At 38.7% G+C, this 19,543-nt stretch overlaps 1 protein-coding gene across 1 annotated transcript; it reads right to left on the bottom strand.

Annotated features, from left to right (window-relative positions):
- Positions 1-3,196: 3,196 nt before the first annotated feature.
- LOC122890928 (sulfotransferase 6B1-like) lies at positions 3,197-19,093 on the bottom strand. Its single transcript, XM_044226364.1, has 6 exons — positions 18,949-19,093; positions 16,430-16,614; positions 13,890-14,016; positions 7,844-7,938; positions 7,512-7,698; positions 3,197-3,315 (listed from the first exon to the last, which is right to left on the bottom strand). Exons 1-6 carry the CDS (start codon positions 19,091-19,093, stop codon positions 3,197-3,199), a joined length of 858 nt encoding a protein of 285 aa, XP_044082299.1.
- Positions 19,094-19,543: the final 450 nt, after the last annotated feature.

The raw sequence follows: 19,543 nt of genomic DNA, 5'->3' as shown, positions 1-19,543 counted from the left end.
GGCCTGTCAAATGCACTGGCTGCTTGTCCTTCCTGCATAACGGGCCCTTTGCTTGGCCGACACCCCAGAAAGAGCACGGTAATGAAGCTTGTCACCGCAGCCTCATCACCCTCGGGTTTCAGTTTGCTTGTACTCCCTCCAGGGCCCAGGGCATCCCTCCTCAGTTTGCATGAATCTCAGAGGAGAAACGTGACTTTGCCCCTTGGGCGGCAGAAGCTTATACCCTCAGTTATAAATCAGAAGCTAAACAGTCACCAAACAGGGGACAGGCGGAAACAAAGGAAGAACAAAATGGGATAGTTATTGGATTGGCTAGACCAACATTTTGGGGCAAAATTACTATCAATGTTATTCACTTGTGTATTTAGCCGATGGTTTAAAAAATAATTTTGCTGGAGAAAAACAAAAAAAAACAAAAAACAAAAACAAAAGCAAAACTTTTCAGGACCCTTTTCTAGTTCAACTGTATATTTCCAGACTACCTAGCGGAACTTAGCTGGTTTCACTAATTTACTTTAATTAAATTCTCTTCGGGTCAATGCCCCAGAAATGTGCCCTCTGTCCCGCACCCCTGGCCATTTGTTGCAAGGATGGTTTGGAACGACTGCCTCTCTCTCCAGTTGTCATTTGTCCAGATCCCCGTGGACTACCAGACGTTCACGAAATGCAGGAGAGATCTGAACTACTGACAATGGCTAAAGACCTGTATTTCCTCATCTCCAGTTGATAAGACGTGATCCTACAAATTAATATAAGCCTTTGAAATAAAGAGCACGTTCGAACTGAACAGAATTACGTGTTCAGAAATGTATCCGTTCACATATATACATGTATATCATGGGCATACACTGGCTCAGATTTGTACACCTCTTAGGAATTATAGTTTGAGATATTCCTTATCATGCCAGGATTAAGGGTAACCCAGCCAGTCAACAATTAAGGATGAGTAAACCCTCATAACTATTATACCAGTTGTCATGAACATTTTAAGCTACTAATGATTATATTACAAACAAACAACAACAACAAAATGTCCCAATTTATTTACCCAAATCTGCTTAGTTACAGCTTAAGATTATGCTCCTGGAGCTTTGAAAGGATAATAACCCAAAATGTCCTTACCTAAATGGTGTTTAGATACATGGTATTTCTCTGGAATTAGTTTCTTAATTATCAACTGGGCGGCTAGGTGGATAGATGCATCCTTACTTATTCCTGTTTCCTGTGCCTTTTCATTTTCAAAATAGCCCAAAGGACAGTTTCCCACTTCTTCCCCTGCTAACTCCTTAGAAAATTCCATCTATGTCTGTGTATTTAGAGAAAGGACCAATAATTATTTCATTCAACTAAATTAAAAATAAATAAAACCAATGTGAATGTTATTTAAATGTTGCGTTATTCCTCTTTGACTCTGATAATTAATATTTCATAAACGTGTGAATGAGCTGCTTAAATACAAAAAAAAGCATCTCTATTTTATAATCTTACACATTGCAAGGAAAAATTATAATGAAGTAAAGAAAGGTTAAAAGCACACAGACATGCAACCCCCCACAGACTTCTCCACCAGATTTATTTACCTTAGAGGTGGGGGACAGTTATAGGCTATCCTTCCCATTTATAATTCATCTTTGTTTACCTTTATGTTTGAAGGAAGATGGATAAGGTCTTTCATTACACACTGAATGAATTAAGAGATATTAAAAAGCAAGACTCAGTAGTATTTTGGGACTGGTTTGATTCGGAAAGTGGAGAGAAAACAAGGAATTAAACATGACTGTAAGCGTTCCTGCCTGTAGGACCAAGAAGTTGAGCAGGTAGAGATGCAGAAATGAGTCCCTTCATTCTTTAAATCATTCATCCACTCATTCATTCTTCCATTCAACACATTTTTGTTGAACAATTTCTGAGGGCGATACACTGTGTCAGTCACTGGAGAAGCCACCCAGGGCCTCTCTGTAAGGATATGATAAAATTGGGAGGGAAAGACTCACACCCTGTGAATAGTAAAGTAATAATAGATGAAAATATAGGATCAGGTTGAAAAAAGAACTGACTAATGCAGACATGAAGCAATAGCAGGATACAGAAATTAGGGCAAAGTGGGGAACAGTCCTGGAACTGAGTGTTCTGGAACGTGTAGGATTAAACTGTCTGTGAACTCAGTTCGCCGCCGTTTGTGAAGCACCCATGATGAGGGCTGTCCGGGGCTGTTGTGGTGGAAGATCCCAAATGAAGAGAACATGAACTCTAACTGGCAAGGACCTTACAGGCTGGACTAAGAGACAGACATTTACTTCATAATACAAGACCTGAATGAGTAAGAGTGGGAAGGGAAGGGTCCCTGGAGGGCCAGTGAGGGACAATGGAGAGCAAAGGGGATAGGAGACAGAGTTATCAGAGCAGGCTTTCCTGACTAGCATGTCATGCCAGTGTTACTTTAACATGAAAGAGTACCTTTTCATTCTTTCTTTTCACCAATTGTGATCATTTGATATAATCTGCCTGTTCGGTGTTCCACCTCAGTAAGACTGTTTGTCATTGTTCTGATAATGGACAATGGAGAACATTTCTACACAAACACCAGAGAATGCTGAGATGAAAGTGTTTGTTTAGAGGTCATTGTGTCCAAAGAGGCAGAAAATAAATTCTTCTCAGACATTGGCTATTTTAGATAATCCCTCGCCCCTTTTGCTGTACATTAATGCAGTTTATAGAACCCCCGCAGTTACGCTCCCTCTGAATAGAAATAATCTCCTTCCCTTAAGAATATCCTGAAAGCAGATGTATAACTCGGCCATTTCAAAATCGCATATTATTTCCTTTTACTAATAATTATCTGCTACCACCAAATATAGTAATAACAGTCTCTCATACGTGACACTTTTGACACATTCATTAAGTGTCCATTTCTCACTTAAAGAAATAGCTGCTTTTCATACTGGTAAAAAAAATATTTATATATTCCCCAAGTACTGCATCCCACAAAATGCAAAGTGGTCTTTTTTCCAAAAATAAATATTTTATTTATTTATGTTTTTGAGAGAGGAAGCATGAGTGGAGGGAAGGGCAGGGGGAGAAGGAGAAGCAGGATCCCCGAGGGGACCCCCGGGTTCATGACCCAATCTGAAGGGAGATGATTAACCCACTGAGCCACCCAGGTGCCCCTGGAAAGTGGTTTCATTTCCCATTTATATTAAGAGTAATCTTCAAAGTGTCTTGCTAGTTCACTGTGTTTCATTTTCTCCGTGAATAGTTCATCAAATACTCTCCTCTGCTTTGAAGTAAAGTAGTTTATCCAATCACCCACCGCTCCTGGAAAAATTGGAACAGACAAGAATCCACTTAAATATACAGTATTCACAAAAGAAATCTGTCAGATTTGCAATAAAATGTGAATGATTTCATTTCTTGCTGATAAGATGATGCGGGGTTATTCTTTTCCTCGTTTGCGTATTTGTTGTTTCCAATTTCCTCAGTAATGGTTGCGTATTAATATATACAGTGTAAAAAGTTAATTCTTAAAAAGAAAACAAGATTCAGATATATAAAGGTTCTAGGTTTTATGATAGCAGACAAAGAAGTGTCTCAGCTAACCTTAGTTAAAACATAAAAGCTGGGGTGCCTGGGTGGCTCAGTCGATTAAGGCCCCGACTCTTGGTTTTGGTGCAGGTTGAGATCTCACGGTTCTGAGGTCCAACCCTGTTTGGGGACTTTGAGTGTGGAGTCTACTTGATATTCTCTCTCCCTTTCCCTGCCCTTCCTACTTGTGCTCCCTCTCTGTCTCTCAATCTCTCTCTCTCCCTAATAAATAAATACATCTTAAAAAAGAAAAAAAAAACATGAAAGCAGACAAAGTGGACATAATGTCACTTATTTCCCTGCCTGTGCACCTATGAAGCAATAACTGTGCTGACACCCTATCACAGGCCTGGGCAATCAGTCTCTCTTCTTGATTCAAGTATAATTAACACACAGTGTGTTACAATAATTTCAGCAGTTCTATGTGTTACTCAATGCTCATCATGATAAGTGTGCTCTGAAACCCTTTCACCTGTTTCACCTTAATGGGTCTCACTGTAAGGAAATGTACTTTACAACATTGATAACTGTTGAAGATATCAGCACCAAGTTAGTTGTGTGATGTCCTCACCTTCGAACAAGGTGTTTGGAGAGCAAAATCAGATCTATCCTTCCCTCGGTCCATCAGCTCGGTCCATCTCCTGATCCTACAGGTCACCCTCAGCCTTGGCCACAGCGCCAACCCCGCAGGACCACTCTTCTTGCCTCTACCAAGCTCCAACCCTGGATCTTGCCCATCGTGGCCTTTAGTCACTTCTGGCCCCAGGCTTCATTCCTGGGACCTCAGCGTATAGATGCTGTTACACATCATCTTCCCGTATCAGTACTTCCTTCTCAGCAATGAAAGTTACGGGGAGGAGGGTAAGACAGCTGGGATTGAAATTCTCACTCTACCAGCAACTAGTTGCACAGCTTTGTTGAGGTGCTTGGCATCTTAGTAAAATGTAAACACTATGAACACCACCCTCAGAAGTCTGCTGTCAAGTGTAAGATAACTCCAGTAATGTGCCCGGCACATAGTCAGCCCACAGTAAATGCTGGCTATTCGCACTCCACAGTCTTCCTGGCTACATAGTATGGATGTGATGTATGGATGTGATGTAGTACATTTAACGCTTTCTGATTAGAGGCCAATGGAGTGCATTTTAGGTTTTCAATGTCATGAACAATATTACAACATGCATCCTGTCCATACATCTTTCCCTAGTCCTGTAATATCCTCCCTAAATTTTAGTACATAGGGGCCCTGGGACTTCTGACACTGACGTGGACCATTCTGTATCTATGCCTGCTACCTTATCTCCATAGACAGTTTCTAGAATATCAGCTCCTTTTCCGACTTTAAAGCCAACTGCAGGCAAGAACCCTCCTCTGTACGGTGAGGAATATCTCTTGCACCAAGGAGTCTGAATCACCCACTTCAGTCATTTACTTAACATGATTATTTTCAGAGGATGGATCCCTACTCCCACCTCGTCCAGCCAATAGAAGGAATAAAGTGAATGGACCCATCCTGTGTTTAATGCCTCGTATAGTCCAAATTTAGCAATAGGCAGTCATGGGGACCAGGATCAGGGTTAACCTTCCATGTTTTGTCAGATCCTATATAAGGAAACTACTTTTTGCTAGTTTAAATGCATTAAAATTAATGTTTGTTGTCTACAATTATATTGATAGGGTTTCACCTGGGGATATTTGTAGGGTTACTACCTCTGTTTTCATTAGAGTAAAATTTCCCAAGTCAGTAGGGTAACACGGGTGAAAACTGTATTTTGCTAATCAGATCTCAAAGGTCAGTGATAAAAGATATCAATAGAAGCACTGGATTCCACGAAACATCAGAACTTCCGAATTTCTCATCATTCTCTTTACCATAATCCCTCCCAATCTCTGTTTCAGGCGTCTTTGCTTATTTTACCTGCTTTCATGCATCCTTTTCTAAATTCTCCCTGTCTCCCCTGTATCCTCTCTTTCCCACCCAGCCTAATCTTTTTCTTGACCCCCCCATGTCATCTTGCTCTTGTCCTCCATTTTCAAACTTCGTGGAAGAGTGGTCCTTATCTGCTCCATCCCTTCGTTCTCTCTCATCTTTTTAATCCCCTCAGTTTGCCTCCCATCGCCACCACTATGGAAATCAACCTCAGAATTCATGAATGATAAATGGCCACGTTTGACCCCAGCTTTCTTCGTAATTCTGGCTGATTTCCTTTCCTGGCCCGTCTTAGCTATTTCATTCCCATTGATGCTACAGTCTCTAGGGCTTCCCTTTCTAACCCTTTCCCTACTAGTCCTTCCCAGCCACGCTGAAGAATTTTACTTAACTCCACAAATTGCCAATGGCTCCTAAACTGACTTCTGAGCTGAGATCCACCAAACACTGGCTCCCTGCCACTACCCAAGTTATGACCCTCCATGTTTCCTATCTGGACTATTAAAATAACCGCTTACTGGACTTTCTGCCTCTGGTTTCTAACCAACTCTTCTAAACAACTTCCCACTTGACTCTATTATTTTCAGTTCCCTTCTTAAAACAGCAAACGGAGAGAAAAAGACCCCCTCATAATGTACAGAGAGCTTTTGGTCTCTGGCCCCAATTTTTATCTCCCTCACTCTGTTCCACACGTCATATACTCTTCTAGAACAGGAGACTAACTGCTCTTTTTAAAAGAAAATCCAGTCCAATCCCATGGTAGTTCTGGACTTTTCTTCTTGCTGTTAGCTCTTGCTGGAATATATTTCTTCCCTGTCATTTTGTTGGTAAATGCTTCCTGCTTATGCTTCCAGTCCCAGATCCAATGTCACCTCCTCACCTGCTTTGCTGAGGAAAATTTATCTCACCCTTATTCATGTTGCTATTCACAGTTGCTCATACTACTAATAAAGTTGTTAATCACCTTGTATTATTGCCTACATTATGATCTTCTGAAGGACAAGACTATTTTATTTAATTTTTGAATCTTAGTTATTAGAAAATAGTTTATTAATCAATATTTGCTGAATTGAGTTCACTCCTCCCTCCCAGTCCTGGTTTTGCAACTATAAGAAAATGAAAAATGAACTACCAAAAAAGACAAAAAGTGACTTGCAAAATTAAGGGACTACCTGATCCATATGAGTTAGCCAATTTTTGCTTTGGGAAGAATTCTATTCAGATGAGCTAAAAAACGGAAACAAAGGTGTGTTTTCTAGTAGGAAACCTGAGTATTAAATGTAGAAAATTTTGTCATTGTAAGTTATGAAAAATTTGAAGAATGTTCAAATATTTTTCCCTGGGGTCTGGACTAAAATTCGCATGGGTATCAAAATGATTCTATATCTGGATGAACCCAAACTACTTCTAAGTTACATGTTAGGAAGCAGTAGAGAAGATTTACTTCCTTCTCTTTGGGTTTTCAGGCAGAGGAGTACGTTGGATAACACTGCCAGCTTCTCTCTCTGCCCCGTACTTCTGTGGGGCGAGTTATTTGGGGAGTTTGGGAAAGAACACTGTCCACATTCATCAGCTCCCTTCTGTCTTCTGAAAAAAGCACATGTCATGTACCACTCTCCACCGTGCTCTCTGTGGGAGGCCTCAGTGCAGGGGCAGGACTGCATTTGATTGTGACTGAGCAAGCATGTTTGCAAAATTTAGGGTAAGTTATTAGCAAACACGCAAGGCTGCACACCCGAGGCCCATTCTTCAGGGAGTTTTATCATTTCCATCTGTTTGACACCTGTGTCTTTCTTCAATTGGTTCATAACTGGGTATGGAAATCTCAATTTCTGGAAATAATGTGATTTAAGAAATTTGTTTAATAAACATTCACTCAGGGATGACAATGAACAATCCATTGTGCAAGAGGTAGGGTGTATGATAGTAAAATGAGAGATTTAAAAATTATAAAATGGCACTACTTCCAGCCAGAGTACCACATCCCTTTCTGACTTACCTTTTCTAAATACCAGGTTCCTGTTAGATGTGAGGGCACAGATGGTATGATTTGGATCACAGTTTTCTTTGGCTGCATTATTTTTCATTTCACTGAATGATGTTTTCTGAGCAATCTTATTAATTTCACTGTCGCTCACATTTATATCAAGGAAAGTAGTTATTTTCTTGATGCTTTTAGAAAGATCCTAAGCCATAAGAAAAAATATTTTTAAAAAAGTGTAACTCAACAAAACACCAAATTCATTCCTTCAACCCTGAAAACAGAATTTATTGATTTTCTGTTTTCATTTGACTTAAATTTTGATTGTTGAAATGTTAGGAAGGACTTACTTTCTTCATTTCTTCATAGAATATAATTAGAATGTTTTTGTCATTTTTGTGCTCTTCCCAGCTTAAAACGTGATCAAACCAGGATCCATATACAACTAGAAGGAAAAATGAATTGTGTTAATATTCAAAATCATGAGTTAGCATCCCAGGATTCTTCCCACTTCACCAAAGAAGGCAAAATAAGGCACACACATACTAGACTCTGGAGTGAAAGGTTTTACTTAAGAATTGTTGAATCAGTATAGTGTACAACTGAAACTAATATAACACTGTATGTTAACTATACTGGGTTTTAAGTGAAAAAAAAAAGAAAATATTAATTACATATGTTAATACCATGTCATTCACTATCTATGAAGAAACTTATAATTAGTTTTAATAAAATTCAATAATTAAAAATTAAATATGATCTTAAATATTTTTTTTAAAAAGTTTCCTTAGAAGAGCCCAATTTTAAAACACTACTGTTTCAACTAAATGCAATATTAAGAAATGAAGCTGGATGGCTGTATCTTTTAATAAGGCTGTGGGGTGTTTTTTTTTTCTTATTTTGGTAAATATCTTTTTATCATCATCAGAAGTTACAGCAGAAATACAGAGATACACATTTTCCCAATAATTTTGTTCCGATAACTACTTTGGATCTTGGAAGAAATAGAGAAACATTGAGAATTTATTACTTTCTTCCTGTAAATGGCATGCTTTTTATAAGTTCTTAGCATAAAAAGTTTATAAACTTTCTCAAAAAAGTGGTGGGAGAGAAAAGAAGTCTATTCATTTATCTTAGTTCAAGTTTGCAAAATATAGTGTAAGGGCTTTAAGAGTAGATGATATTTTCTCTTTATTGTTTTGTTAATTTGACAGATCTCAAAAATGTCCAGGGCTGAAAGTAAAATGTTACCATGCAAAATAAATCATCAATTGTGATGATAAAAAACAAAAAGTGAGCAATTTCTTGTACCACAGAAAGTTGACTAGCTTGATAATCTAAAGTATATAATAGAGTAATTTAAAATACTGGGTATACATCTTTCCATGCATCCTTATTATCCATAGATGTAATACTAGCTAATGCCCAAATTATAAAAGAGTTCCTCCACTCACAATGTTCTGAAGATCTGCTGACTATTGATTCATTTAATAAGCATTTATGAAGTCATTAGTGTCTACCAGATACTGTGCCATATCGCTTTTAAACACGAAACTTTTGAATAAATCGATGTGTCATTAACTCCTAGCTAACTGCAATTGTTTACAGTTTCGGCCCCTTGGGAAGTAAGTAAAGGGCAAGAAAATAACCAGAAGGCATTTGTAAAAGACCAGACTTCCGGGACTGTGATGGTATCATCACAGAGCCCGATTTTCCACCCCCAGGGGCCCAGAGGGTTGTAAAGCAAGAACAGGTGTTTGGAAGGACTAATAGGTCTCCAGTTCCCAGCATTCTCACTTGCCAGTTCAGTGACTTACAAAATACTTTATCTTGGAATGACCCAAATTACCCTATCAAGTGATAAGGAGTTGACCTAAGAACTGCCAGCCTATTGCCAAGAACAATCACAGGGTGAGATAGAGCACTGATTTTTCTCTCCTAGGAGTTTAGGCAGTGAACTGGTCTCTATTGACTCCGACTACGCTGGCAGTTGCCACCTGCATCACCCACTCACACACACACACACACACACACCCCGCCCCCGGTAGCTGCAGCCCAGCCCCGGTGGAAAACATCACCACCCTCTACACTGTCAGGCAGCCCAGGCTTCTGTGCCTCCGCCCCCCCACCCCCAGCCTGGGTAGGAAAAGAGACTCCGGGTCCCAGGGTCATGGCCGGTGGCTACCTGTGATTGACTGGAAATCACAGGAAGTCACTGGAAATCACATACATTGGCAGGAAATGTATTCCAACATACCCCAAATAAATGTAAGAAAAATCCTTTGGATTATAGCCTATCATTTGACAGCCAGATATTCTATTATTAATTAATTAATTTACACTCCGTCTTGTTCCAAAAAGACAGAAGAATCTAAAGAAATTGGCTGCCTGGGTCTTCCTTACCAATGTAGAGAATTATACTTTGGGTCATTTTTTAAATCCAAATCCTCATTGTCCAGACCTAGGGCTTTAAAGAAAATACAGCTTCCAAAACAGAGACATAAAAATCTTTTCTTTTTTTCTGGGAAATGCTTTTCTCCACATCCTTCACTTAAAGTCAGAATTTTCTACTACCTTCTGCATGGCCTTCCTTCTGTTATCCAGAATAACTTGTTCTCCCCGAAATGCCCTGACCAGAAAAGTTGCTCTTACTCGGCCAACCCAAGTGTGTTAGGGTCTGGACTGTGCATCGGCAATCTCACGGCTTCCTATCAACTTCCAGAGCTCCTCCCTCTGAGTAATGCAGGCTCCTACAGGACTCGTGTCCTTTAAATATATCACTCTTCTTAGCCTTATCTGTCAGAAGTGGACTTTTTGATCTGTTCCCAGCAGTCATGGAAGACTCTGATCTTAGAACACAACCTCCTGAGGCAGGAGGTCTTGTCACCCACCCATTGATGGACAGCTTCTGCAAATACCCTACTTGGACCATTTATGTCCTTTTTAATCTTCATTTTCTTCCCCTTGTTCTTCTCCCCAACCTTTTTCTAGCTAAAACCTTCAACTTCCCTTTTTCCTTTATTGTTTATTTCAACCACCTGAAAAAACATTCAGTATTGAATCAAAGCACTTTACCTTCTTTTCTCCTTGCCCAATGCTACTGAGCTCTGCTGAAGAAATTTATACAACTCTATACTGACACCATTGCAAATTCATTTCTCCAGCCTTAAGGGTCCTGAGGCTGCCTAGCAAACTTATTTGTCCTGCATTAACACTTTCTCCTATTTTCCACATCAGTGATTTCAAACCTCCCATGCTTTCTGCAAACCCTTTGTCCCACTCCTATCTAGTTTCAACGAACATCTTAATTTCCAGTTTCCAGAAAGCACTCTGATGATTGTGCAGAAATTCACGAGGATGAAGTGCCTAGGAAATGTGGAGTTCTTACAAAAAAGGGGCTAGTGGGAAAAAAAAGTATGGTGCTAAAATATTTCACTAGATACTACTCTGTCAGAATATTGCCAGAACACAATTTATAGTTACTATTTAATTTGAAAAACTAAAATGTATTTGTAAACTGTCTGAAAGGTAAATCAGATGATTAGACAAATGTGTGGCTATCTATGTCTTTATGGTACAGTCTCCTCATAAAATGTGTATATACTTATGTTTTGGAAACGGGTATAGGATATCATGATGCTTCAGTGTAAAATAATCTTTCTGGATAAATACCTACATGGAAACTTTCCACCCGAAAGTGAAACTATTTAAAAAGTCTTTGCCTGCCTTTAAAAGTCTATGTCTAGGGGCACTTGGGTGGCTCAGCTGTTAAGCATCTCCCTTCCACTCAGGTCATGATCCCAGGCTCCTGAGATCAAGCCCTGCATCAGGCTCCCTGCTCTGCGGGAAGCCTGCTTCTCCCTCTTCCACTCCCCTTGCTTATGTTCCTCCTTTTGCTACCTCTCTCTCTCTCTGTGTCAAATAAATAAATAAATTAAAAAAAAAAAGTCTATGTCCAATAGAATGAGTAGATTTCTACAGTAAATTTCTAGTCATGACTTCATTTGAACATCTAAATAGTCCTACATAATCCAAGTCTGGGCCTCAAAATGATTAAACAACTTGTCCACAGTTATACAGGGGATAAATTAGAGTTAAGACTTGATCCCTCTTCTTCTGTCTCCATAGCCGGTTCTATTGTATCATGTTATCATTGGCAGGAGAAAGAATCCTCTCCTCAAAGAGTAGTCACTGAAGGACATCCCTGAAATATAGTCACCTACCTTTGATAGGAGAACAAGCAACCTTATATTATAAATACTGTTCCACTCAAGTAAATTTTAAAAAGTTTTAGCAATTCACTGCTTACTCCGGTGTCAGCAGGATTTGCCCAGGCTAGATTACCCGATTATATAATACACAGCAGATCTCTTTGCAATTAAAAATCTATTAACGCACCTAGAAGGTATAAAAGAATCATCTGGAATATTTTCTCCAACTAACTGCCCTTCCCAGATACTCTGCGTTGATGTCAGATAATGGGGTGGTGGATGTCCTCAGACAGCCAGTTTGCCTCCCTGCGTATGGACTGAGTTGCCCTTTTTGTGGCTACACTCATAGAAAAATAATCTCTAGAACGCGAGCGCTAACAGGCCTGCTTATACTGTCCTAAGGTCATACCCAGAGCACTTCCTCTGGACAACTTTTCTGGGCACTCCAGAACAGTAGAGATGGAGCCAAATTAGAGCTTGTGCAGCAGCAGGAGGGGTAGTGACCCCCAGGGTGTAATAATTAGAGACAAACATGGCTTTTCTTTTCTTGAGGAAAAGCAGACTCAAGATCTGGTTTTTTTTTTTTTTAAATAATGTATGTATTTAAACTCTGTTCACTCCAAAAATGGAATGGAGGCAGAGTAAGGCATGTTAACTATCTTCAAATATTTAGAAGGCTATCGTGGGGAAGAGGAATTAGTGATCAGAGGAACAGCTTCCTCTCTAGGCAAGCTATGCCACAGTGCTAACAGCAAGGGTCTGGGAGACTGACACCTGAATTTAAACCTTGGCTTCTTATGAGTTATACAATTGTCTGGCCCGCCAATGTCTGCATTTCCCTCACCTATAAAATAAGAATGATAGCTGGCTCTTGTGTTCTAGTGAGGATGATAGGAGATTCTGTTTGCATAGCACTTAGCTAAGTGACTATATCACATAGTAAGATTTTTTTAAACATCTTTACAGTACCGAGATGGACCGAGTCATTTGGGGGCAGGAGCTGGAGTGTGAACCTGTTGTCCGAATTAGGAAGTTCAAGTTTAGCTAGTACAATCCTTGAGAATCTTATAAAGGCAATTCAAACATGAGTTCGGTGATTTTAACCAGACGATCTTCAATAGACCTGAAACTTTGACCTGAAAGTTTCGATCCTGAAAATTTGTGACTACTAAATGTTTGCCAAAGAGGAGCTCAACTATTGTGAGCATAGCATATTCTTCCATAGGGAACAGGGCAAAAGAAAGTGTTAAACACAGTTCTGAATACCCTCCTGTTCAAGTTACACTTGCTGTGGCCCCTCTGAAATTAACAAGTAAAAGCGTAATCATTGGCAAGTGAAATAGGGAAACTAACAATTAAGCAGGTCTACCTCTAACCCCAGGGAAAAGGAAGATCCTGTGGGTACAAACCATTTCGAAATCCTGCCTCTTCTAAATTCTGCATCGTCTTGGTACGTTATTTTTATTTAATGAAAGGGTTGGGAACTCAGGTTTGGGAACTGTTTTTCGTTTTTGTTTTTAAGTGCTCCAGATACCCATGAGTCAGAGAAAAATTAATAAATTCAAAGATCATGCATGGTTAGGCAAGATCAATATGCATTGCACAACTCGATCAAATGATGTATCAGTTTAGTATTTTCAGGAGAAATCGCTTTTTGTTCATCTTTATAAAGCAAGTGTCAAGATGACTAATACTTTCATTTCTTTTATTTGGGGAATTTTATTCCTTTCTTTGGAGAGGAAGAGGGAGAATGTGTGTGTGTGTGCACGCGTGTGTATCATTTGTTGGTGTTATTTTCCATTTAGGCAAACATAAGACATGTTTCAGGCTGCCTGTGAAGGTTTCAACTGTATCTTGCTCTACTCCAATCAATGCATAATTATTTCACTGGCAAAACTGATGGCATATGAAAAAAAAGTGATGCTTGATCAGAATTAATCTCTGTTTTACAAACATTGCTATCGGCTCAATAAGTAATTGCAAATCTGTACTACCTACTGGTGATAAGAAAGTCCATGAAGAAACAAAGTAAGAAAGAATGGCTTAGAAGTAAAAAAAAAAAAAAAAAAAACCTATTCAAATGTGTTCCTGAAAATGGGTCGCTAGGATCCAGTTAAACTTTTAGAAAATGCTTTCATTTGGAGGGGAACTGTATATGATGAATAGAAATCATTGTTATATTTACCATCTCCTCTTAGGAAAAGCTCGAAAAATGCAGCCCAGGTTTCAATGCCAGGGAGATTCGGGTTATCTCTGTAGTAGTGGAATAAAGAAACAGCCGTGTCTTTTGGATTCCTAACGATGTAGATAATCTGTTAAAAAAAAGATCAGTTTATTTTTAGATGGAAACAGCCCCCATGCAAAACATGTTCTCAAAAAAAGCAACTGGACTTAACCTGTCCATGCCAGGATTTATTGACAGCTTACACTGATTATTCAGCACAGACTCAGGCCAGTGTTTCTCAAAAGTTAACGTGTGCAAGAATTATTCAGGAATCTTGCTAAAATGCAGATTCCGACCCAGGGAGTCCAGCATGCGGCCAGCATTCTGCGTTTCTAATAAGCTCCCAGGAGAGGTTGGTAATGCCAGTCCACTGACCACACTTTTTCAATTTAGGCACTAACTGTGGCCCCATCATTTTTTAGCAGTGGATTCAAGAACCCATCTATCCATTTGTAGGACATGATTGCTTTCTTAATATAAAATTTTTTTAACATAACATTTAAATAACTTTAATGTTATAACACATGATTTAAATATACTCAGATTTCTTGTAAATTGTCTACTATTATTTATAGGAAGAATGATATTTTAGAATTTCATTTTCTACAGTTGAATCCTCCACAGAGCAGGAAATCTGAGCCACCCTCCTAATTTACACAAACACTACCCCTGTAATCGGATTCAGTTTAATGCATTTCTGTTTAGTATGGACTACGGACTGGGCAGAGTGGAGTGTTCCCGGTCGGAGAAACAGGAGCAATAGGGCAGAAACATGACCAGCTCCCTCAAAACAGTCAGGTGCAGGAGCGCGGAGTCATGAAGGTTATAACAGGGACATTGGACTGCAGGAACGTGCCTATTAAAAAACCTCAGAAAACCAGGGCGAGGAGCTGAACTATTTTCCATCACGGTCAGTGTTGCATGAGGACTAGATGTTCCACTTGCTCTTAGATCAATAATCAGGTGGACACATTTTACGTAGGTAAGAAAGCGTTTACTGAGTCATGCTTGATATGTAACTATCGTTCTGTGCTATGCTCATAGTCCAGGAGTGGTGTGTGTAACCCACATGAACAATACCCACCCCTCTTAGAGATGTGTAAAGGCCACTATGCACTAAGGTGAAAAGCCACCTTTAGCCCCTGTTGTGTCCCCATTATCCTCTCTTCCTCTCCAGAGAAAATTATGAAGTAACTCAACATTTCAGGCTTACTCGAACTCTTACTCTGCTTCTGGAGCAGATTCACAGAAACCCAAAGATCTGAAAGCGATTTAAAAATCCACTCACTCTTTTATTTTTTTTTTAAAGCTGTTTTAAAGATTTTATTTATTTATCTGACAGAGAAAGATACAGCAAGAGTAAGAACACAAGCAGAGGAACTGGGAGAGGGAGAAGCTGGCTTCCTGCCAAGCAGGGAGCCCAATGCAGGACTCGATCCCAGGACCCTGGGATCATGACCTGAGCCAAAGGCAGACTAAGCCACCCAGGCACCCCTCCCCTCATAGTTTTAACAAAAAGGGATAAAGTGGTGGGATGGGAAGCCTTAGCCATCTAGTTGGAGTTTTTTGTCTGTTTGTTTTGGTAGACAGAAGCATGCATCAGGACCTTTGGAGAATACCCGACATTACACGTCGGTATCCAGTGGGAAGGACAACGCAAACTACTAACACATTAATACATATTTTGATAAAAGAAGTTAAAAGAAGTATTCTGTAATTATGTGTAGTGACATGGTACGTAGACTTACTGTGGAGATCATGTCACAATATATACTAATATCAAGTCGTTAAGTGGTACATCTGAAACTAATACAATGTTGTATGTCAATTAGATACTCAATAAACACACACATACAATATTCTGAGAAATATTAGGGGATGGTTGGAAGATATGAAGAGAAGGCAGAATAGTACTCTGAGAAAAAAATTAAATGTTAACTAAATATCAGGAAATGAGCTGAAAACAGACATTTCATGTAAGAGAGTTTGGAAGCAGAAAAAAAGATGGGGAGACAAAGATTAGGAAGAAAACATAGGAGGCTAACTAGGGTTGAGGGCCACAAGAGGAACTGATCATCTGACAGGCCTGCTGGAGCAGGAAAGCTTCCAGTAGCTTGTAAGCTCTGAGGGCAGGCAGGGGGCAACAGAGGACAGATCATCATCTTGGGAAACCAAGTGCAACCAGAGAATCTTATTTCCCATTAGGTTTGTACCTTACAACTCTGTCTTTACTGTGGTGGTTTTAAGAAGCCGCCCACCCTTTCTGAGCTTCAGTTTCTTTGCCGATGAAAGGAAAAATCTACTGTTACCTTTGTTGTAATGCGTTTACAAAACATAGCTTAATCTTTGCCACATTGTATGCGATGAATACTGTTATTTCTGTATCAAAGGAGGAAACCAAAGCTAGGAGAGCATCAGCAATTTTCCAAGAGTGGCAGAGCAAGAACCCAAGCCAGGTTTTCTGGTCTTCCCAAGCCTTTGCCCTTAACCACTGCACTCACCTTGCATTGTTTTTGCTTAATATTCACCGGTAGCATGTTGTAGCTCAAATGTGTGGGAATAACTCTTCTCTTAGAGTTCATTTTTAGCTCGTCAAGTTTAGAAATGTCTCCCAACTCGATAGGAGACGTTAGATTAATTCGAGCATTGGGAATGTTCCCAATGACCTCCGCAATCCAGTGAGTACCTTCACATAAAAATAAAACAAAACACATTTTTTTTAATTAATTGAAACTCTTGATAAAATAAATATAGAAAATTAGCATGAGTTTATAATAGCAAGAAGCACATTAATTTTGTTATAAATAGTTATTATTACCTCTTGACACCCATTGAAACCTGAGACACTTGTTGAAACACCAGCATTAATTCATTTGACAGGAAGAGTCACACTTTAAAGCATGAAGAGACTGAGAACTGTCTATGCCTTTTTCTCAGCTTGAAATATTCTCCCGTGCTACACTTATCTCTAGCACCTTCTCTAATCCACAAATACGCAGATCTTGCCACACACAGTTCCTCACTGGTCCTGCAAGCTCATGCATCTTGCTCTTTTTTAAACTGTCTTCTGAGTCTCCCGTCCCCTGGCATAACTGTTTACCCTTTCTGTCCCTCCCAGGTAAACATACCAGAGTTTAGTTGCTACTGCTTGTATTCATGTATACTTCCCCATTTTCCCCTGGAAGATAGCCCCTGGATCTTATTTTTGTTTGTGTGCAAATAGAGTCGTCATGCCAACGAAGCCCTTGAACAATGAATAAATGCTACATTCAAACAGCATAAAGATACAATCCTATGCTACCATGAAGTCTGGAAGGAATACATAAAGCAAATGTGGGTATGCTCCAGTGTTGCAGACAATAGTAAACTGGAGCAGGGAAGTAAAAGTTTGGATGGGGAGGATGCTTTGCTGATTTGAAAGCAATGTTCCTAAAAAGTTTAAATCAGGCCTATTTCCTTTCCATTGAACTCATTTGTAATTCCAATTCAAAATCTGTTGTAATATTCACTAATTTATAGCTGAATAAATATTTAAATGGTCCTCTCATGATGTGTTTTAAATGTAAGACTTGAAGATAGTAATGCTCATAAGTCAACTCTAATATTCATATAAACATAACTAATATAACTAATGACATTTCTATTATTTTCACAGGATGTATTGATTTATTCTGGTGAAGAAGACAGAAGACAGAAGAAGACAGAATACAGTTTTGGATTGTATTCAGGGGACCTCCAGAGCTGGCGGGTGATATCAGTTTATAGGAATCAATATGTGCAGTGGAAACTTTATGTATGATTGTTTATATAAGGTATAAACTAGGCACCTGCTCAAAGAACTTTAAAAGTATCATAGATTACTTTCTAAACTAACATATCAATTTGGGGTAAGGTATGTTTATTCACGGAGTGACCTACCACATAGAGAAAATACTGAGGTATTCTAGAAGCAATCACTTAATTTCCATCTGCAACACCATTTTCCAATAAAATAATTACATATGTGATTTACATTTATTCTCCAAAAACACCCTAGAAGGTCTATGTGAACTCTGTGTCTTCTAAAGGAGAGGGCTTCTTGGGCCTGATTCACAATCAGATAAAAGGACTAAAATGCAGACATGATTTGAAAGAGCTAAACTCTTAGTTGCTGAATCATGCTAACAAGCATATGCCCATTCACACGTGTCCACTCCTCTGGAAATCACAGCAGGCAGGTGGATATTACATATTCTGGCCACCTCTCAAAATTAAAAAGAATATATAATTAATTTAGATTATCCCCAGGATGCCATTATTCATAATGGTCCTTTCATGAGTGTATAACTATATATGAAATAAACTTTGCATAAGAAGGCATAAAATTGAACACTAAACTGGCACCTGGGTGACTCAGTTGGTAAAGTGTGTGCCTTCAACGCAGATCATCATTTCAGGGTTCTCAAATGGAGCCCCCATCAGTGGGGAGTCTGCTTCTCCTTCTCCCTCTGCCCTTGCCCCCTGCTCCTGCTCTATCACTGTCTCTCAAAAAAAATGAACACTAAAAATACTTATGGTTTTTTATTAGCCCAGGAAAGAAATTATTCATTTACAAATCAATCATTAAAGTATGAATTGAACAAATCTGCTTATGGCCATGCCTGGTACAAGTATGAAGAGAACTTTATAATGTTACAGACAATATGCTTATTATGTATATCAACATTTGTATACTTTAATGAATAAAAGAGAAACAAAACTGTAGTAAAAGCTCTAGTTGAATTTTCTTGAAACACAGTTTTCAACCTTCTCATGTCAAACTTTCTCATTAAAATGAGCATTTAAGATACTTAAATTTCCTATGGATAAATTCTGAAAAATAAATGTTTTGTAAAAATTATTATATTTCTATAGTCTACTATATTATTATATCATTATTATATTTTGATATAGTAGAATATTATATTATACTTATTTCTTATATTTCACACATTTTAAAATGTACTTATACATTTAAAAAATACATTAAAGTAAACTTTACCAGATTTTGGATAGGACACCAGAAACACATCATCTTCTCTTGCATTGAAAAAATCCAGGGAATTTAGAAGTTCTTCTGAAGACATAGTGGAAAAGAGAATCCCCTTGAATTTATGAAGAACACTTGACTGGTTCTGGAACGACATCTTTCGTCAAATGAACTAAAAAGTATTACTAAACACTAACTTTACACAAGGCACAGAATAAGTAAGTTCCTTGATGTTAATCCTAGCTCAGTGGCAGGATAATCTTAGAATTACTAAACTGGTGTTTCAGCTAGAGGAATATGTATATATATACGTTTTGCAATTCTTCACAGGAGTAATTTTTAAACCATAACTAAGTCAAAGTCTACTGTGAAAATGATGTCACTTTCTTGATAACACATTACAAAATATTTCCTCCAACTTGACATTCAAAATAGTTTACCTATAAGGCTATCAAGCTATCAGAATGTAATTATTATCTGAAAGAACCAGAGTTAATCAATTCCTTTGGCCTTAAAAAGAAAAGGATTAGTGGTGATAAGGGATTATGTCACTTTGGAAAGGACAAGAAAAATTGAATGTCATGTTAATATTAACACATAGTGAGGA

Source organism: Neovison vison, chromosome 12 (genome assembly GCF_020171115.1).
Source record: "Neovison vison isolate M4711 chromosome 12, ASM_NN_V1, whole genome shotgun sequence".
Taxonomy (NCBI): domain Eukaryota; kingdom Metazoa; phylum Chordata; class Mammalia; order Carnivora; family Mustelidae; genus Neogale; species Neogale vison.
This window is presented reverse-complemented; position numbering and strand designations above follow the sequence as displayed.